Here is a 21,017-nt window from a genome sequence, read left to right on the forward strand (position 1 = left end):
TGAAACCCCAGCCTCCCTGGAACACACCTGCTGCTAGAAGAAACCCGCAGCCACGGGTCAGCTGCACTGCACTGGGTGGGAAGAACCTGGCAGTCTGTGGACTCAACCTGGCCCTGAGTCTTATCCACTTCCGGGGACTCTTCCCTGTTTCCCGGGGGACTCCGAGAGCAAAGGGCTAGCCTGAAGCCGGTGGAGGTCCCAGCCAGCTACTGCCTGGCACTCCAGAGCCCCCTGGGGATGCGTGGGCACCTGTACCACCCTGGGCTGCCATGTCCCAAGGGCGATGCTCATGGAAACCAAAAGCAGGTGCTGCTACTCAGTGGAATCTGCTCCTGCCCCAAACCGGCTGCCCGCAGGTCACCTGCCATCATTGTCCAGGTTCCCCCCAGCCGTGGGCAGCAACCCTGAGTTTTTAGATGACTGACTGGCTTCCCTCCACCTCTCGTCCCATAAAAGCTGTGGGGGTCACGCTCCCTGCCCCAGGAATGTCAGTCACTCCCAGCCCAGGCTGAGTGACACACACAGGCGCCTGTGTACAACACGCCAAAGGAAAAGTCCAGCTCCCTTCCAGCAGGTGTGAATGACACACGCCAGTCTCAGGGCTGTGACTCAGCCCAAACAAGGGATTGGCCCAAACGGGAGACAAGCCAGGCGGGCAGGGACTAGCAGCACTAATCAAGTGCAGAGGGTACATTTGGGGGGTCTCAAGAAGCTGCAACAAAAGCTACTCGACGGTGCGGCTACAAAGCCCCACACAAGACTATTCACAGCAGGTACCTGTGTCGGGGCGACCGTTCCCGGAGGAGACACGGAACCCGAAAGTGCCCTGTGGGGGGCGCTGCAGCTCCAGCTGGCTGGTTCCATCCGGGAAGACTTCTACCACCCGTCCAACTGTTCGCACCAAGTCGGGGGCCCCAATGTCCTCCACGCTGAGGGAACGCCGGGGCGGGGCCCCCACTTTCCTGGAGGGAGAAGGGAATGAGCCAGAGGGGGAACATTACGGCCGTGTGGAGCAGAGAACCCTCCTCCCGGGGAACAAGGGCCTGTAACACATCAGCTACATGGGAGTAAAGGGCTGAGGCCTAGTGCTTCAGACAGATCCTTCACCTCAGGGCCACAGGTTCAAGTCCAGCTTGCACTCAGAGGAGCCTGAGGCAAGTGCTTGACTTGTTACTACCTAGTAAGGACTCCCCCTTCGCTCTCTTATTTCAAGGCAGAGGAGACCCTGATCTTGCCGAGGGAGTTCAGAAGAGACCCAGAGTGCTAGACTCTCCAGCTCATTCCTCGAGAGCCCAGGTGGGGTGGTCTCCCCCACCCACCTCCATCTCCAGGACTTCGTTCAGTCTCGTTTCTAATTACTCCATGAATGGGGCTCCCTTCGCTTCCCCACAGGCTGTTGGGTCACATACTGAGAAAGTTTCCCCCTATAATCACCTGGATTTCCCTTTATTCATTTCATCCCCTCTCTCCTCATTACAGCCCCCCACCCACGCCAATCAGTGCTCATGCTAACAGGCAGCTGCATCCGAATCAGAGTTCTGCATCTGCCGCTCTCCGCTGCACACGGGGGAGGTTTTAGCAAACCAGGCATGAGGTCTGCAAGGCCTCTCTGGAGTTGGCTCCTCAGGGGTAGCTCCCCCAGAGGTGGCTGCACAGTGCTGGCAAAGTAATTTCTGTGGCATTTAATGGCTGCATCTTTCTCTCCTCTGCTCAGAGTATCAGCTCCCTTTTCTGGCTTCCCCTGCCTGTCCCCCGAGGCCCTGCACAGTTCTGCCCCCTTTGCATCTCCCCCCGTATTCCCCCTGCTCATCCTCTCGCCCGCCAATCTGCTAACGGGTGTCTAGGCCCCTTGTGCGCCTTCCCCAGGACGGAGAGAGATGAGCCCTCTTGTGTTACTGGGACATTTATTTGGAACCTCGACCCAGGTATGTGATTGGGACCAGCCAATAGACTCCCCCCAGCACTCCTGTTATCACCCTTCTTTCTTACCCTGGCACCTTCTTCCAAGCTGCCTCAGGCACCAGGAATCCCTCTTCGCTGCCCCAAACCACAGCCGTACTGGTTTGCAACAGAGCTGCTGAGTGTGCAAGGACCAGCTCTCGCTTTCTGCTTTGTGCAGCCCCTTGCACACAGACCCCTCAGCAATCAGCACCAGCTCTCAGCACGGACTAGCAGCCCCCGGCCTTCCTGCATCCCTACCGGTCAGCTGCTTGGCTGTCCCCTGGCTCGCCCACCAGGTAAGAACCGGACCGGTCCGCCTTGCCCAGGAGAGAGTGCAGGTTCTGTACAGAAGAGGCTTTTCTCAGTTGGCAGAAGGGTGACACCTGGTGGGAGAACAAGGGTACTGAGTCAAAAGTCGTTCTGGGAGAGAATCCAAGCAAACCGGCCAGGCAACCTGTGAGCTCCCGGCACTTGAAACCTCAAATCCTCCTCCTCCCTCTGCAACTCTCCAAAAGCCATAAAAATCAACCGAGGAAGAAAAACAACCTCCGTTTCTTCCATCTCCCCGGCATCGCCGGATTCACAGAAACGTGCGGACAGGCGTGTCGGACAGAAGAACCAGGAGGTACTTGCCATGCTCTGCTTGGCGCTGGTGGGGCCTCAGTTCTGGGCACCACCCTTCAGGAAGGATGGGGACAAACGGGGCAGAGTCCAGAGGGGCGCAACAAAACCAGTGAAAGGTTTAGAAACCCTGCGCTATGAGGAGCGGTTAAAAAGCTGGGCACATTTAGCCCTCAGAAAGGAGAGGGGACCTGCTAAGAGTCTTCCAATATGTGAAGGGCTGTTCTGCAGAGGACACAGATCAGTGGCTCTCCATGTCCACCGAAGGTAGGAACAGACGTAATGGGCTTCCTCAGCAGACTTAGGTTACACATTAGGAAAACCTTTCTAGCACTAAGGGGAGCTCAGCTCTGGAACAGGCTTCTAAGGGAGGTCGTGGAATCTCCCGTTGGAAGTTTTTAAGAGCAGGCTGGACAAACCCCTCTCGGGATGGGTCTAGGTTATTTGGTCCTGTTACAGGGTATGGGGCTGGATTAGGTGACCTCTCAAGGTTCCTTCTTGAGCTTTTGTCACCCCAGGGGAGTACTCACACGCCGGCCTGGTCAGCTTGGGAACTGGGTGCCCCGAAGGCATCCGACGGGCCTTTCTTTCCTAAAATTCCCTCAGCAAGAGTGTCCTGGACTGCCCAGTGCTGGTGAGGAGCAACATTGCACAGGGCCCCTTGGGAACGGAGGGGCTTTGGGCAACTGCAGTCCCAAAGAAACCTCATTTGCAGATCACTCTCTCAGCTCCATACAGCGAAAGGCTGCAGACAGATTTGGTTGTAGACCAGCCTCCCGGCGCCAGTGCCCTCCTGGGCGTGCCTAGGTCTGACCCTGGAAAGGCCCATCAGGCAGGACCATGCAGAAAGTGCGACTGTCAACATCACTCAAGCTGTGTCGATCAGACAGACAGACAGACGCTCTCGGTTGTCCATTCCCCACCCCTACTGCACTCTTCTAGCCTCTTCCGGCTACCTTGCTCGGTCACTTTCCCAGCGTTTCCCTTCCCTCCCGTGATGCCTGTAACACCGCTTTCCTAGGACGCTTCACTGCACAGTCTGCACGCATAACAGTGGAGCAGGGGGCCTGGCAGGACAGGGAGGGGGCATCTCTGCAGTGTGGCCTAGTGGCTAGAGCATCAGACTCGGACTGTGGACACATGGGTCCTGTTCCTGGCTCCACCACTGACCTGCTGGGTAATTGTCCCCCTCTGTGCCTCAGTTTCCCCATCTGTAACATGATAGTGGTACCGACTCCTCTGGGGACCCAGTGGTGAAAATTGCTATAAGAGCTTGGGATTATGATTTAGTGTCGTTCTCCAACATTCTGTCTGTAGGAAAGAGGTTCAGCATCCTCACCCCCATTTCACAGAAGGGCACACTGAGGCATGGAGAGGTCACAGAGCTGGGAATCAGCCAGCACAGGACTGTTCCCTACGCTATATCCCCAGGGCTCTGTCCAGTCTAAGCCGGCGGACCCTGTGCTCCTGCCTCAGTTGTAAAGACTCTCGGAACTGCCAGACCCACAGCCCTGTACGGAGCCGCGCCAGGGACTCACCAGGCGCAGCGACTGCAGGGAAGGGGCTTTCTTCAGATCAGAGCAGGCAGTGGCCTCTGCCCTGGCTTCGGGGGATGGAGGCACCTCGGGGGGAAGCTGCTCCATGCTGTAGCACCGGAACCTGCCAAGTTTCTGCTTGGTGCTCTGACTGAGGGTGCAGAAGAACTTCTTCAGCCCCAAGGCGGAAGAGCTCCCTGCTTTCCGGCTCACGGGAGAGGCCGATGGCTTCTTTGGCTCCCCCTGGGCATCCTGCGGCTTGCTAAAAGACAAGGGGTTTCCGTTTCAATAGAGGTCTCAGAGGTTGCAGCTGGCCCTGGATTTGATTCCAGGAAGAGAGACCAGCAGGTGTGAGAGCGTCACCACGTGGACAGTTTCCAGGGGCACCACAGAATCCTGCAGCACACGCACACACGGCACGTGGCCCGGTGGATCCATCTGGTGGCTGGTACGAAATAACGCCATGGGCCCAGTTCTCAGTAAGCTGGTGTCAGTATCCCCCAAGCCACCACATACAAATGGCACGTTCCTGACCGTCTCAGCAGAGGGGCAAAACTCCAAGAAGAGCAGCCATGGATGTGGCCAGTTTTGCAATGTAAAAAGGAAATCAAGCGGCTCCCCTGAACGAGGGGTAATGGAAAAATCCATTAGCGCGGCTTTTGTGCACAGACCATAGCTGCAAAAGCAGTGCCAGCCCCTGGTTTCTGCTGGGTGTCTATCCTGGGGTGAGAATTATGCATGATCAAAATTAAACACACACTTACATGACTGGGCAGAAACCATAAGCCAGCAGGTTCTTCAGCCTCAAACCTGCAGCTAGGGGAACACAAATGGAGCACACACAAAAAATTGCTCATGAAAAAGGTTCTGACTCTGCTGATGACCTGTGCGGGTGTCAGGTGATAGAATTTGGGGTTTGATTTGGTTTTTAATGACCTAGGAAATGACACACAAGCTACATTAAAAGAACATACTTGACCTATTTTGCATAAAGCATCTTATGTAACCTACCATTCAAGAGCCTGCAGTCCCCTCAGAGGGAATATTCTATTTTTGTGCATGTATCTTTCTCGCATGTAAAGTTAGAAATATTAAGTGGGGACCTATTGTATAGTAGTAAAAGCCATTATTGATACTTTAGGAACTTAATGGCTCAGTGATCAAGTAAACGACCTGTGAATGGTTTTGGTTTTCCTGTAAGCCCAAAATGGGGTTGGTTCTAGAAAGACATGTGACCATCCCAGCTGGTACTGGAATCCATCTTGAATCTGGTATTTTTCCATGAGGATGGGGAGACTAAAAGGGTTCCCACTCTGGGGAAAGTCTATTCAAAGGAATGGAAAGCAATCGAGCTTTTGAAATTTCCTCCCCACTTCAAGAGGAGACACACGAAGAAACCTGAAAACAAAGAACTCTAAAGACAGAGAACTCTAGACCCAGGCCAGAGAGAAAAGATCAACTCTGGCTTGGGAAGAATTGCATCTGAGATAAGGACAGGGTGAGAATTATCATCTGTAACTACCTCTCTTAGGCTACATCTAGACGACATCCATCTGTCGACAGAGGGATGTAAATGAGGCACTTCGAAAGTGCAAATGAAGCGGGGATTTAAATATCCCGCGCTTCATTTGCATAATTGCATCATGGGGCTCTTTCGAACAAGCGCCATTTCGAAAGTAAAACCACGGTCTAGACATGGTTCTTTCCAAGACGGCAGGCTTTTTCGAAAGATCCTGTAAATCTCAAGAACCGTGTCTAGATCACGGTTTTACTTCCGAAATGGCGCTTGTTCGAAAGAGAGCCATGGCGCGATTATGCAAATGAAGCGCGAGATATTTAAATCCCCGCTTCGTTTGTGCTTTCAAAGTGCCTCGTTTACATCCCTCCATCGACAGAGGGATGTCGTCTAGACGTAGCCCTCATGTATCAAGATTCGCTGGCATGTTGTGTTTATTTTGGCTTGGAAACTCACTTTGATCGGTCTGTTTTCACCTGCAATCACTTCAATCCTACCTTTTATTCATAATAAAACCACGTGATCATTAACAAGGCCAATGTAAATAATTGATATGTAGGAGGGAGCAACCACTATGCATCTTCCTCTTTCAGTGAGAAAGGGGGTGAACTTATAAGCTCTCTCTATGTAAAACTCTTAGAGGAAGACGGATTTAGACGGGGTTTGGATTCCCTTTGGGGGCTGTGTTCCTGGAGGTTGTCAATGGCCTGATAGCTAAGCTCTCCACCCTGAGCTGAGTAGGTTCAGTGTCTGTGCTGCTGCGCTGGGGTGGGGGGCTATTACCCCAACTCTGTGCCTTGGCTGGGGAGACTAGGGCTTCTGGAGGGGTGCCCCAGAGTGCAGGTTAGCATAGAGGCGTAGCGAGGGTGTTATGCACCAGGGGGCAAAGGCAAAATTTGCAATCCCTCCCCCACTGTCATGCAGCAGGGCCCCAAACCTGGTGCACGGCTGAGCCCGGCCAGTGGGGAACACAACCCATCTCGCCCGAAACCCTGCCACCGAGGTGGAGACGTGAGCCCTTTAAGTGAGGACCGTGCTGCTGCTGCTCTGAGACGACCAGGTGATGACATTTCAGTGGGGCACTGCTCAGATAACAGCTCCCTACGCGGCCCACGCTCACCACCTACTCCTGATGGCCTCTGGATTAACCTGCAAGCAACCAAACACGCGGCCGGGGGGGGGGGAGAGAGGGGGAATCTGGGGCTATTCACAAAGGCCTGGGAAGGGCCTGTTGACAGGCAGCAACGCACGGAAACAGTACAGGCCCATGCAGCGGGAGGGGGCCTCTCCTATGGGCAGGCAGGTGTGCGGGTAAGACCCTGACTGTGCTTTCAACTGCTGTTGCTACAAGAGACCACCAGAGTCTGGCTGTAGTTTCCTGCCCCACACCAAGGCGGGCTGTTCAAACGGTGGAAAGGAGCAACAGTGGCCTTTAAACGACAGGGCAGAACCCTCAATTCGGGGAGGAGCGGCAGAGAAGAAAGCGCACGAGGGACGGAAGCCACTGGGAAGAGCCCTTCTTTAAAGGGCACAAAGGAAATGGGCTGATTTACAGGACACAGAAAGCCACATGATGCCGAACGGACGGGCGCTGGCTCTACAAGGAACAAGCTGACTCTGGATCGGGCACAGTTCACGTCCTCGCCGAGGTCTCCAGGTGTAGCCTTCTGGGATGTGGCAGGGCCGGGGGAGTGCGTGATGGCTGAGGGGGAGGAGCCACAGGGGAATAGGAAGTTCCTGGCCAGCTATGGGGAAGACAGGGTCTGCAGGGAGGAGAAAGGAGCAGGTAGGCGGATGCGGAGGCAGAAGCAGACTGGCACCCAGGCCCCGGCAATTAATAGCTGCAGCTATGCCAGCCAGCGGGGCAGCCAGTAAGCAGGGCCCCCCTGCTAGCCAGATGGGGAACGAAGGGGCGGGCAAGTGGAGAGGGCCTGCAGATCTGGATGATGGGAAGGTGGCTGGTCCCCTCTGGTCAGACAGCTGCTCCCAACTCCCTCTGTAGGGGGCCGAGGAGGAGGGGTCTGTACACATGCACGGTGCCTCATTGCCAGCAGAGGGGTGTCAGGCCGGGGGACCTACCCCTTTGTATGACCCCACAGCCAGGCGGGGCTCCCAGCTGCTCTGCTCGGCGAGCCGGGGCAGAAGCGTTGCTGTATCCAGGCCCAGCCGCAAGGGTCAGTACTTGCAGCCGCAGAAGCAGCCGTGCAGTTTCCTGGCCAGTGCCCAGCCAGCAGCCCAGCGCCCTGATGTGCTCACGGAGGGGGGGGGGGGGAGGCGGCGACTTGCTGCACATTTACTCACCTCCCTGCTGCAAAGCGCTTCGCTTGCTGCGACCCAGCCCCCGACGCTGCCCCGCTGGGTGATGGTTGGGCCTGGGCGGGGCTGGGCTCCGTGGCAGCCAGGGAGAGGGTGATGCCAGCTGAGCTGACGGCACTGGGAGCCGCAGCGCGAGCGGCTGCCGAGGGCAGACCTAGCACGACAGCAGCCCAGTCAGACGAGCACCTATTGGCTGGTTCACAAACAGGCTCAGACCGTCAAGGGCCCGCCAAGCCTTTCATCCCGGCCCAGGAGGGTCTTTCATCCAGACCCTCCGGCCAGGAGCAGCTGCAGGGCTCGGGGCGACTGGCTACTCCATGTGCCTCTCTGTGCTGGGGGGGGAGCGTTGCGCATTGCCCCCGCCCCCAGCACAAACTCAGCTCTCATTGGGTGGTTCCAGCCGTTGAGAGCGGAGAGATTGTGCTGGGGGCGGGGGCAGCCAATGGGAACCGGCCAATGGGAGCAGTGCATGAAGCTTCCCCCTCCCGTCAAGGTAGAGGTGCACTAGGAGCAGCCAGCCACTCTGAGCCCTGGGCCTGCGGCAGGCAGGGAGCCTGCTGGCCAGGAGCCACCTTGGTAAGAGTCTCCCAGCCAGAGCCTGCACCTGGGCCCCCAGCCCCTCCTGCACCCCAGGCCATCACCCAAACCCTCTGCACCCTCCGGGTGACATCTGCCTCCCAGACCCCCCCTCCTGTACCCCTCCCCCAGGCCAGAATCCTCTCCTGCACCCATATCCCCCCGGACCCTGCCCGCCAAACCCCTGCCCCAGGTCACAACCCCCTCCTTCACTCAGACCCCACACCCTACCCTGCACCCCAGTCCCCTCCCCTGAGCTCCATCCCAACCCCCACGGCTCCTCCATAGAAAAGTGCAGTCCTCCACCACGTCCCAAAATCTTGGAGTCAAAAGCTATTGCTCCCTCTGGCCTAGATCCCCATGGATACGGAGCTGCCAGTACCCAAAGTGATGTCCCCTCACTTGGGGGGTCTTGTCGCTCCTTGAAACCCTCCCGGGAACTGCTCCTGACCCGCTGCGGAGTGCCACCATCTCAGCTGGCTGAGCAGCCTCCTGCCATGCACCCGGGATGCTCCCTGCCCCGTGGATGACAGAGCCCCTCTCTGCCCCCACTGGTTATGCCATATCTGCCCCAGATTGGGCAGCTGTGGGGGGAAGAGAGGGGAGGGGAGCAGTTCGGCCAGCGAGGAACCTCGGCTCGGACACCCTGCGGCTTCCCTTGCGGCGGCGTTCAGACCTGCACGGTGCGCGCCTGGCCTGAGAGCAGGCAGGGAGGGGCCAGGTCTCCCGTCGGAAAGCCAGCTCCGTGGCTGGGGCAGTGGCAGGACATGGGAGGCGAGCAGCAAGCACGCCACCTTACCTCTATTCTCGTCCCACGATGCAGGCGGCTCCTGGCCCTTCCGGGCCCGCTCTCCGGGGCTCGGAGCGGCCTGGCCACCGTGCTGAGGCGTGGCCCGGGTGTTGTTGCAGTTGTTGGTGGACAAGGCCCGGAGTCCCGCCTTGGCAAGTGCTCTGGGGCTACGCTGGCTCCTCGCCTCCTCCGGCACAGACCCGGGCTTGCTGGGAGGAGGCGCTGGCTGAGCCACCTGGTCACGGGGCTGCTCCGGGCTCCCAGTTCCGTGGCCTGGGAGCCGGCAGCTGCCGGTCAGGACAGCTCTCCGGGAAGGCACAGGGGAGGCAGCCCCCCCAGCGGGCGGTGCCCCTGGCATTGCGTGGTGGCGGGAGATGCCCGTGGCTGGGCGGGGTTGGCTCACGTTGGGGGCTGGCGGAGGGGCGGGGGCAGAGCTTTCCAATGCGCCTCTGTGGCTCGGGACGGTGGCCTCAGGTGGTGCTGCCGGGTGACCCTGGGCAGGGGGCGGAGGGTGGGCGTACCTCCCCTGCATGGGGGCGAGCGCTGCTTCACCCTGGTCCTTCGTCCCAGCCAGCCCAGCTGCAGCCGGGAGTCGGTGGCCTTCGGAAAGTGCTTCCGCCCCATTGGCTGACGCCCTGCTCACCTGGCCCTCTTGGGGCACCAGGGTCTCCTTCAAGCTGGAGTTTCTTTCGTCGCCAGCCCTGCCAGGACCCAGCGTGCGGTCAGAGAGCCCGGCCCCTGCCCTGCCGCCGTTCGCCCTGCGCTCCTCCTGCCCCGCTCTCCTACCCCTCGTGTCCTGCTCCAGAGCCCCCTTAGGGGCTTGGTGCCCCCCAGGCCGGCAGCCTCTGGCTTCCTGGTAACTCTTGGGTTGGGAGCTGCCCGGCCCGGCCTCTTCGCTGTCAGTCCTGCAGCTGTCGGACGTGTCGGTGCTGTCCAGAGCGGAGTCCACCTCGTCGATGTACGTGACGGCCCCGATGTACGTCTCCCTGATCCGCTCGGTGTGAACGCGCTGCCGGGAGGGGAGAATCCAGAGGGGAGACCCCCTGGGGCCCAACGTCCTGCCTCTGGCCTCCTGCTGGGGAGCGCTGGGCTCCCCGGGGCTGGGGTTTTCCTGAGTTGCGCCGTGGCTCTCTGGTAGATGCTTGAGAGCCCGATCAGGCCTGGCGTCCGCCCTCGGATTAGCGGCTGAGCCACCGAGGTAGGAGCCGCATGCTCTGCACTTCCCCTCTGCACTCAGCGCGGCCGTCTCAGAGCGCCCCCTTCTGGCCGGCCCGAGGGCCTGCTGCTCCCTGCAGGCTTGGCTGCCCCCGTGCTCCTGGCGGGGGAAGTCCCCGTTGACATAATCCGCCAGGTCCGGCTTGGAGAGCAGTGGGCTCTGGCCCAGAGTCTGGAGCACCGAGTCCAAGACCCGCTTCTGGCGCACGTGCAGCCTCTCCAAATAGCGAACTTCAGCATCCCGGAGAGACTCGTCCTCAAAGCGCACGCGGGAGGGGGAGGGGCCGCGCTTCCTGGGCTGCCCGCAGCTGGATTCCCCGCTGGAGGAGTCACTCAGGTTCCCGCCAGCCTGGGCCTCTCCGTCCTTCAGGGCACAGCCCTTCAGATCTGGGGCGGCGCGCCCGCCGGCCTCCCTAGGACAGAAACACACAGTCACCAGCCAGCCGCCCCTCTGATTCCTGCCACGCGACCCGCGTCTGGGCAAACGGCTTCCCCTGCAGGACGGACCCTCGTCCAGCTGAGCGACGCCTGGGCCCAGGCTCAGAAACGTGCCTCACCCCGCCCCAGCTTATTTTCCTCCGGGGAGGCTTTTTGTACTGTTTGCCAAACTAATTGCTCTCCGGAAGCCAAGAATTTGCAGTCGGCGCCTCTGCCCTCTGCAGTGAAACCCCATTTGAGTCCTCTAGAGTCAGCACCGGGGTGATCTGCTGCACGCATGTACCCGGTGGGCCCGGCGCAGGCGTGATCTGCTGCACGCGTGTACCCGGTGGGCCCGGCGCAGGCGTGATCTGCTGCACGCGTGTACCCGGTGGGCCCGGCGCAGGCGTGATCTGCTGCACGCGTGTACCCGGTGGGCCCGGCGCAGGCGTGATCTGCTGCACGCGTGTACCCGGTGGGCCCGGCGCAGGCGTGATCTGCTGCACGCGTGTACCCGGTGGGCCCGGCGCAGGTGCCTAGTGAAGGGGTAACAAGTGCCTGCTGCACACTTGTGATTTGTTTATGTGCTGCAGCAGGCTACACCCGTCTCCCTCAGCCCTTTTGATACCCCGGACTGGCTTGCTGCCGTCCTGAACCGTGCCAGGGATCTCCGGGGCCGCGTCTACCTCAGGGGCAGGGGCACAGGGACATTTTGTACCGTGGGGGTGCTTAGAGCCCCGAACCAAGCTGTACACACTCTCTGTGAGGGAAACCAGGCCTAGCCCGGGCTGAGGCAGTGCACCCCGGTGCGTGAGAGCCAGGCTCACGGTCTAGGACTTGCTTGGCTTCCATACCTGTCGCGTGCTCGCGCAAGCGTGCGGGTGAGGCAGGAAAGCAGAAACCGCCTGCAGCGAGACGGGCACTAGAAGCAGGCGTCCGGTCCCGTCCCCTCCCCCCGGCAGGCGAGGGACACGCGAAGGCGTTGCACTCACCGCCTGGCCTGGGCAGCGGCAGGAAGGATGTCGTGGCTGGCCCGGAGAGGGCTCGTCCTGGCCTTCATGCGGGCTCGCTGCAGCAGCTGCTTGGCCTGCTCATGCCGGGGGCTCAGCTCCAGCTCGGGCACGGGAACAAAGGCCCTGCAGCCAGGCCAGTGGGAGCGAGGCAGGGGGATTAGAACAAAATAACAAGGATTAGAAGTGGTTTAACAGTGACGCCGACGCTGCTCTGCCCGGAAAAACAACCCACGGGCCAGCCCCAGGCCTGCAAGCTAGAGGGCAGCCGACGCCACCCTCGGGGCCAGGCCCGGGTCCGGCACCCCAAGCCAGCGATGCGCCCGGCTAGCGGCAGGAGGAGTGGGGACAGGCACCTTCGCTAACCAGCGCTGCAAGGGGATGCAGCAGCACTCGGGGGCTTACACCAAGGTGAGTCCAAAGCCCCTGAAATCCCCCACAAGGAGCCCATCTCCAGCCATGTGAAACGCCCCCTCGCCGCTCCCAACTCCTCAGTGCGACCAACGTTTGCTGGGTGACTTGTTCCGGACCCTCGGGCGGCTACTGAGCCGTGGGCTGGAGCCGAGGCGGCCTGGCTAGGCCCCCTCCCGGCCCACCTCTCTGCCCGTGGGGGCCGTGGCCGGGAGCGCAGCAGCCAGCACAGGGAGAGGGTAGATTAAAGGCACGCTCGTGAGGGGAGGCTGCAGTGAGGCAGGACCTCGTTGTGGGGTTCTTGGGCACTATGGCTCTGAATGCTAAGAAACAGAGACGCAAGGCAGGGACAGCAGCACTACCCCGCCCCCCACCTTGCTGTAGCCTGGCTGGCTGAGGAAAGGTCTAACAGCTCCCCACGGTCTGCGGGAAACCCCTTCCATTCGACGGGCCAGCTGACAGCCTTTGGTGCACCAAAGCGCCCGGCAAGAAGAGCTCTTGCAAGTCACCGCCAGTATTTGCAAATAGCAAAGCAGCAGCCCTGCAGGGGCGGAGGGGCTGGCATTCCTTCAGGCCCGGCGTCCGCTGCCCGGTAGTCTGGCTGGAGGAATAGCAGAACGCTGAGCTATGAACTAAGGGGGCAACGCCACTTCTCTCCGTGTTCCTTCTGCAGATGGCCAAGGGACCATCACCTCCTTTCACAGACGGGAGCTGGGGCATCAGGTCAACCTTCCGGGCCTCTCTCTAAGGTCTGGCTGTGACCGTGGCGAGGTCCCCCGCCTCTGGCCCCGCCCAACACACACCAGCCCGGGGATTCCCGCAGGCCGGCAGGAACCGGGCGTGGCAGGAGCGACACCCCTCACACCGCAGGCGCTTGGAAGCAGGCGGCCATTTCCCGGCCGTGATCAGGGCTCCAGGCTCTGGCCCCCCAGCCTCAAACCACAACCGGCTCCGTAGGGCAGCCCAGCCCCTTCCTCCTCCCTGGCAGGGCCGGCACTGCCCTCTCCCCACTGCAAGGAGGGTCTGCAGCAGCCCCCCACAGCTGTCACACTGCAATGCAGCGTCCCCCTGCAGGGATCCGCCGCAGTCCCTCCAGTGCGGGGGGGGGGGGGTTAACCCCAGGCGGCTGTCTCAGGAGACGCCTGGTAACCCCACCCCCGTTCTCGCAGGGGCCGTGAGACCCAAGCTTGCTCCTGCCCCCTAGCTACGCCAAGCTGCTGCCCAGAATGGGCCTCTGCCCTCTGCCCCCCGTCCCCACACACTGCACTGGCCGGGGGAACCTCCCCCGCTCTCCCCCAGCTTCCCCTCCAGACTGTCTGAGCTGCCCCCTGCTCTGTCCCATGCACAGGCTAGGCCGGAGCAAGGCTTTCCCTGCTGGCTGCGGCCATAATCCCCGTGACAGTAATCAGCTCAGGCAAGCGGGTCCCAGAGCCGCCCCTTAACCCTTCTGCCCCAGCGGCGGCAGGCGGGTGAAACGCGACAGGACCCGGACTCGCCAGAGCAAGACACACGTCCGCGGGGCTCCTCTCTGGCATCTGCTGCCTCCCACGCGGGCTGGGGCTGCCCTCGCAGACCACTCCAGAGCTGGAGCTAGCACGGAGCACGGCTGCTTCTCATGCAGGGAGCACACGGCTCCCACCTCCGCCGCGGGTTCCAGGCTGTCCCCCACCGCCTTTCGAGGCGCTGACTGGATTTATCAGGCCCTTTGTAGCTGGGGCCCTAATATCTTAAGGCTTGTCCACACGGGAGGCTAATCTGGACTAAATTCAGCGAATGCAGTTTGAAATCATGTGCACACAATAACCGCACGCGCATCGCTTGTGAGCGCCAGAACCCTCTTCCAAAGCGAGCTAAGGCCGGTGTGAATGGAGTAACGTGTGTGTGTGTCCTCCGAGTGCTGTCCCACGCGGCCTTGTCGGTGCCTGACCTCTCTGCAAAGCCGCACCCTCCGCTGCGCGCCTGGCCCGAGTCCCGCTGCTGTTGAAAGTGGCACAATGCCAGGACACGGCTCTATTGCCTCCTGGGTTCACATGCACCAGCTTTGCTGCAAGGCTCCTCCAGAAGCCCAGCCACACGCCTCTAGCTGTGGCTCATTGTCCCCTGGGTGTAGGACGCCCTTGTGGCCAGCCACCAGCCTAAGGATCCCGAGGGGCCACCCCCAGGGCTCCTACCAGGGCAAGCCCCCAAGCAAACGGGCAGCGGTCACCCAGCGAGAATACGGAAAGCAAGGTTCCCTGCCCGGCCCAGTCACTGCGCTGCTGGGGCAGCTTTGGCAAGTCTTCCTGCCTCTGGGCGTTTGCTTCCCACCCACAAAGGGGGTGAGAACCCTCCCTTGAGCTGGGCGTGCAGAGCCTGGGCTGTCCCCGGGGAAGGGGCTCGCGCCGTTCGGCGTCAGACTGGACCACCACGGAGCAGGGCCCTTTGACTTGCGCACAAGGCTCTGGACGAGGGAGGACAAGGGCACCCTCCAGCCTGGCCACTGCCCGAGCGCGGCGACCCCCACTGATGTGGCATTCGCTCTCCTGACGGGCGGGGCCAATCCCTCCCTTCCCCCAACACCCATCTGCGAGAGGCCTCCAGCGCCGCCCACGGAGCCTCTCGGGTCCCCCCTCGCCCAGGGCACATGGTCAGCTCAGGAAACTCCGCTCCAGCTCCCAGAGCGCCAGGCCGCGCACGGCTACACTGCGCCGGGGGAGGCCTGAGGAGTGTCTCCCCCTCTCCCGCGTATGGAAGCCTCGTTCTCTAGGGTTTCTCTTATTTTCAGGCCATGTCCCTGAGGTTTATCATCTGTCCAGTGAGATTAGAGGTTCCTACCTGCCCTAGCCTACATTAAGTCCCCCCCCCCCCAACACACACGCACACACTCTCTCTCTCTCTCTCCCCCAACCACAAGCTATTACAACTCTCCCTTCACCCGTTGATTGTCTGCCCCTGCCCCTTCCTGGAGGGAAGCTGAGGGCCGGATTCCCAGAGGGGCACTTCACAGCCTGCGTACACGCTGCACACGAGCAAGGGGTGTCCTGCACGCGTGTCCTCAGCGGGCTTGAAAATGGCCCGGCCCGGCCGCATGCACATGCACAGATGAACACAGAGGCCAAATGGCAGGGGCAGGGCACAGCACTGGGCGTCGAGAGACCCGAGGTCTATTGCCCTGGGTCATCCGGCAGATCATGTGGCAGGGCCATTAGGAGGAGAGAGAAAACTTGTTCATCTTGGCCTCTGAGGATAGAACAAGAAGCAATGGGCTTAAACTGCAGCAAGGGAGGTTTAGGTTGGATATTAGGAAAAAGTTCCTGCCTGTCAGGGTGGTTAAACACTGGAATAAATTGCCCAGGGAGGTTGTGGAATCCCCATCTCTGGAGATATTTAAGAGTAAGTTAGATAAATGTCTATCAGGGATGGTCTAGACAGTATTTGGTCCTGCCATGAGGGCAGGGGACTGGACTTGATGACCTCTCTAGGTCCCTTCCAGTCCTAGTATTCTGTGATTCCAAGTCCCACCCCCTCCCCAGCCGGGGCGGTGCAGCGATACTGCAGGGACCGGGGCGGGCGTACGGACAGGCAGGCCGGTGTGAGGCCCTAGGGAACGTTTGTCCCACTGTCGAAAAGGAGACCAACAGATCCCCCAGGGCACACGAGCTGTTGACTCCTCCTGGACTGCCAGGCCCACAGATCAGAGCCGGTTCTTGGCCTTGCCTCCGGGCCCACCCCAAGCTGATTTCCACGGTCCCATCCAGCATCCGCATCTGCTCCCTCTCCCCCTCCCCCAGGAGGTGCCTACTCCACAATGCCCTGACTCGCAAGGGGGTACTTCCACCTCCTCCCCAGCCTCAGGGATGCAGCCACCCCCGGGGGGCTCGGGTGCTTGTGGGCCAGGGGATCCCTGCAGTCGTCCTGCTGCTCTCTCGCCCCACAGTGCCGGGTGCCAGCGAGCACAACGCTGTGGCCCCCGGACCCATGCCCCTCCTCCCCACCATGGCCTCAGACCTGTGCCTGGGCCCTGCTCTCCGCGGGGACCATAGACCCTCCCCCCGAGGACGTCACTGGGTAATCGTGTCGACACAATTTGTACCAACGACACGATTCGTCGACGAGGGAAGGCGCCACCCACTGCGGCTTCAGCGCAGGAGGAGCCAGGCGCGCAGGCAGAGCCGCAGTGGAGTAGCACCTGGCCCCGGCGTGGGCAGCCTCCCCTAGGCCCCCCGCACTGCTGCCTCTGATATCACAGCAGCATGGAGGGGGGCAACCGGTGCTGGGGGGAACCGGCCTTCAAGGCGGCTCCTCCCAGCACCAGCTCCTGCTCCCCCCCGGCTGCCTCTGATATAGAGGGGGGATTGCGAGCACCTGATTCGACTCCTCTTACATCCCTACTTCACCCCTTCTGTGCTGCAGGGGGAGTGTGAGAGGGGAACATGGAGCAAGAAGGGAAGGGGCACGGGGCGCAGTTTCCTTGCACTCCAGAGTCACACCCCACACTCACAGACCCGGGGGGTGGGGCCAGTGCAGCGCAGAAGACAGCCCCTCGAAGGGCGCGGGAAAGGCATGGAACAGCCCGTCCTGTCCCGCACGTGCAGCGCACACGCTTCCTCGCCTCGGAAACCTTCCCGGGACACCAACTGCTCCTGCCACTCCAGAGCTGCATCCGACTGGGGCAGCTCTGGCCCATCGGCAGGGTAGCCCGGCAAGCCCCCTGCAACCGGAGTGCAAGGCAAAGCAAGCGGGTAGCAGCAGCCCTGCCCGGACCACCCTGCTAGGAGTTCCCTGTCCTCCGCCCAACCCACCCCGGTAAAACACGCCTGGGACTTGCAGCCATTCGCCTTCGGCGCACCAGTGGGGAAGAACAAGCCCGGTAATGCAGCAGCCCCAGGGCCTATAATTAAGTCCTACAGGAGCCGAGAATTCACGACTCTCCTAGGCTTCACTCCCCGCTACGGTCTGGTTAGGCGTGTGTGTGATCGGAGCTTGTTCAGGCGCCTGGCGTACTGCTAGCTGGTGCAATCAGGCACCACCGCTTGAAATGGCACTTGAAATGGCAGGGGTTCCCTGCTCCTGCCGGCAGCCTGGGGCTCCCTGCTCCTGCCAGCAGCCTGGGGCTCCACACTCCTGCCGGCAGCCTGGGGCTCCACACTCCTGCCAGCAGCCTGGGGCTCCACACTCCTGCCAGCAGCCTGGGGCTCCACACTCCTGCCGGCAGCCTGGGGCTCCACACTCCTGCCAGCAGCCTGGGGCTCCCTGCTCCTGCCGGCAGCCTGGGGGTGCTACAGGGAAGTGTGAGATCTGGAGGGAGCAGCTGGCAATCAGCGGCCAGAGGGGTAAATGTGCCTCTGCTCTAGAGAGCAGCCTGCTGTGTCTCCCTGCATGGGTTATTTTCAAGGTCGGCTCTGCAGGAGCCTCAGGCCCTTGAATCACCAATAACTCCATGAAGGGCAGGTGTGTGTGTGTGGGTGGGGGGGGGGTTACTTCCAGCCCTGTCCCTTCTGCCCACGGCCCTGCCCCTTCTGGGAGCATGGAACCGCCCCCCTTTGCCCAGGGATGCCTGGCAATTCTATCCCCCTCCAGCCCCGTTTGAAAGTTCCAGCCAGCGTGTGTGTTTTTATCTACTCCTCTCGGTGCACGCCAGAGAAAAAAGCAAAGCAAAAGCAGTTCCCACCCTGGCCTCAGTGGTGCCCCTCATGTGCAGGGGGCGCATTTAGGGGCCATTTCGAGCAAGCTGGGTGCTGGGAACAGCTGCCTGACTCAGGGCCCTGCAAGTGGGAGCTGCCGAGGCCGGGCAGCAGCAGGGCTGGGGTCCCGGGTGAGCCAGGTTGCTCTGGCTGTGTGCATGCAGGGGGCATCCCTAAGGGTGAGGGGGGAGGCCAGGAACTGGACAGAGACTCACAGAGTTTTAAAAATACTCAGGAGGGAGGGGGGATCTTTGCTTCCCTCCCTCAGGGCTCTCCGCTCTTACCTGCACCCTTCCGAGTCCGGCAGGGAGATCCCAGAGTCCCAGTCCAGGTCATTCCCCGGCAGCTCTGCAAGCCAGAACGGAGACACGTCATGAGCAGCACCCCTCAATGGGAAGCCACGCCGGGGTGGGGGGGGGGGACACACCCTGCTCCTCAGTGCTCCCCGGACCCAATTCTCCGCAAACCAGCCTCGTTCCCAGCGCCCATCCTTGCCTTCCGGTCGACGTCCCGTAACCCAGCCTATGCGAAAGGCTTCCAGCCTGCAGGAGGAGGAGTTCTCCTGGGTCTGGCACCAAGAGGGGTTGGTAAAGAAACATCAGAACCACTGGCAAGGCCTGGGCACCGGTCGGGTTTGTTCTAACGGACTCGGATCACTCCATTGAACTGGGTGGCCTCAGCTTTCGTGGCCTGGCCATTAGGAGCGCTACGTCCTGGCCATGCTTTTGCATGGAAGGCTGACTACTCACAACAAGCCCCGCAGACGGTGCACCGGCCATTCCCGCGGAGACAAGGGACCGCAGAGCCTAGAGCTACAGCTTTCCACAGTCTCCTCCCCCCACCTTTCCCGCAGCATGGCAAGGACAGCGCTTACGTAGCCCTGGGCCATCTCTGGGGGAAGACACGATCCTCCCGACAGGGAGTTGGCGATGCTCCAGCAGGAGTGCAAACTTGGGGAGACATTAAGTCACAAGCAGAACAAGCTGTGAATTTGCTAATCTACCGTGCACAATAATTCAAGCACAGACGTCCAGGGGCAAGTCACCCTTGTGCCACTTTCTGTAGGCAACAAGTGGACTGAAAGGTGGTTTTTTTCCTGCTTGTGTTTTTAGGCCTTTGCTGTTCCGTTTAACCTGGAGGATACTACGGATGACTGGAGAACTGGCTGCATTATGACTGCAGAGCAACCTGTGAACCAAACCTGATTCACGGAGAGAGGCGGGGTTTATTTATACACTGTAAAGCCTTGGGCTTGTATGTGTATTTAACTCAAATGCCTGAGAAACATGCAGGAGAAAAGCTGTCCGGGTTAAAGATTCGGTTCTGAGCTGGGAACACTTGCAAGCCACATCTCCAGCCAAGCTGGAGGCTACTCCTCATATTTCAGCAAACTGATAAGGCCTTGAATGTAGGTGCCGCACAAGGAACATGCACTGATTTAATGCAAGTGGTACCACTCTTTGCTGGAGAAAGGGGCTGTGATTAAATAAAGAGCAACACTGCCTCCCCCCTCCCGGCATGTTTCAGGCCACCTTTTCCAGTTATAGGGAGCATCAAATGGGCAGGGATCACACTCCCTAGCTGGCTGCGCTTTCTCTGCAGGCGTCTGCAAGCGATGGGGAGAGGGATCCTGGAAGTGGCTGGCAGGGGTAAGTCCTGCGGGGCAGGACTGGGGGGTTCTGATGGTTCTGACACTGCCCAGCCCATGGCTCGAGATGCCCCTGTGTCCAATGCCCACCTTGCATGGCTCCGTCCTTCGCGAGCGGGAGATCTGCACCGACCCCCTCATGGTGACGAGGCGGCGGGGCAGAGCGGTTCTGCCTCGCCGGGCGCAGCATCTCCTGCAGCACGACCCGGTTCCGCTCCACTCGCTCCGCTAGGGACAGCCCGCTGGTGGCACTCGCAGCGCTGCCGAGGCTCTCCCAGCTCTCCGCCCTCCACAGCCGCCCGGGTGGGGCGGGCCCCCCGTACAGCCCATCCTGGGGGGTGCTCTCCAAGTCCCCAGCCTGGCACAGCTCTTCTCCCGAGGAGGCCGGTGTGCCACGTGCTTCAGGGGCAGATTTCTGGCTGCTGGTGGCGGGATTCCTAGTGGATCGGGGGCCCTGAAGCCCACAAGGGTAGCCCCTTTGGACCCTGTTTTCTGAGCGGCCGTCAGTGTTCTCCAGTCCGTGCCTTCCAGGGCTTGGGAGCCTCCAGAGCTCCCCAGCTGAGCCGTGGCCCAAGGGGCTGCCTCCTCCCGCTGCCCCATGCGCCTCCAGAGCTTCCACATGGTTGGTGTAAAGGTCTGCAGCCACGGCCCCCCCAGCACCCTGCCCACAGTCCCCATCGTCACGGCTGTCTAGCAGCACGTCCGTTAGGTAGGTGCGGATCTGGGCCCTCGGCTCCACCACCGTGTCCTGGGGCACCCCCTCCGCCACAGCCAGACCGGGCACGAGCCTCCCTTTCCTGGCCTTGGGCTTCTTCACGGGGGCTCGTTCCTGGGACACCGCCCCTCCCTGCTTCATGCTAAGCCGCTGCTCCTTCAGCGCCTTCACCTTGCCCTCCAGAATAGAGCAAGCGGCCCCGCCCGGTTCCCCTGGCAGCCCTGTAGGCTCCAGAGCCGCTCGGGCAGGCTGGCTGCGGCTGGTCCCGGTGCTCTCCGCAGGGCGATGGCTCCTGCCGGCGTTCCTGCCGCTGTGCTTCGCGCCCTTCCCGGCTCTTCGCTTCTCCGTGGGCGAACTCCCCTCCATGTCGGCCTCCCGGCGGCCCCTGCAGAGAGAACAAAGCGCAGGAAGGGCAGAGCTCAGCTGGGTGGCATCAGCCTGCACTGCTCCCTCTCAGGAACCCCCCTTCCCATCGCCCCACTATTAACACTGGCCAACTCCACGCAGCCTCTTGCCAAAGGGCTCTCGGCAACGCCTACGAGGATTTACGCTGCAGTAGCCCCTACCCACTCCAGGCACGGGCCAAGCCCCCCTGCGGTAGCTGCTGCCCAGACAGAACAAGATGGGCCCTGCCACAGTACGC

The 21,017-nt window shown here is 61.0% G+C and overlaps 2 protein-coding genes across 5 annotated transcripts in view; one reads left to right on the forward strand and one right to left on the reverse strand.

The window, feature by feature from the left end:
* Window positions 1-19,515, forward strand: part of STX6 (syntaxin 6) — a 59,885-nt gene extending 40,370 nt beyond the window's left edge. Inside the window, exon 8 of the mRNA XM_075936815.2 lies at window positions 19,124-19,515. Within this exon, the coding sequence (XP_075792930.1) occupies window positions 19,124-19,143 (20 nt within the window). The 3' untranslated portion in view covers window positions 19,144-19,515. The remainder of the gene's footprint in view (window positions 1-19,123) is intronic.
* KIAA1614 (KIAA1614 ortholog) overlaps window positions 1-21,017 on the reverse strand; it is a 33,036-nt gene that overhangs the window by 3,940 nt on the left and 8,079 nt on the right. For 2 of the 4 annotated variants that reach the window (XM_075936809.2, XM_075936808.2), the window contains 8 exons: window positions 19,750-20,759; window positions 18,296-18,359; window positions 11,920-12,063; window positions 9,305-10,923; window positions 7,915-8,083; window positions 4,101-4,359; window positions 2,200-2,324; window positions 778-962 (listed from right to left, as the gene is read on the reverse strand). In XM_075936809.2, coding sequence (XP_075792924.2) covers window positions 778-962; window positions 2,200-2,324; window positions 4,101-4,359; window positions 7,915-8,083; window positions 9,305-10,923; window positions 11,920-12,063; window positions 18,296-18,359; window positions 19,750-20,740 — 3,556 coding nt within the window. In that variant the 5' untranslated portion in view covers window positions 20,741-20,759. Of the gene's footprint in view, window positions 1-777; window positions 963-2,199; window positions 2,325-4,100; window positions 4,360-4,861; window positions 4,914-5,955; window positions 7,377-7,914; window positions 8,084-9,304; window positions 10,924-11,919; window positions 12,064-18,295; window positions 18,360-19,749; window positions 20,760-21,017 lie in introns of those variants that run through there. The other 2 variants (XM_075936811.2, XM_075936812.2) reach the window with 2 other exon arrangements.

Source organism: Pelodiscus sinensis, chromosome 9 (genome assembly GCF_052426305.1).
Source record: "Pelodiscus sinensis isolate ZL-2025 chromosome 9, ASM5242630v1, whole genome shotgun sequence".
NCBI lineage: Eukaryota > Metazoa > Chordata > Testudines > Trionychidae > Pelodiscus > Pelodiscus sinensis.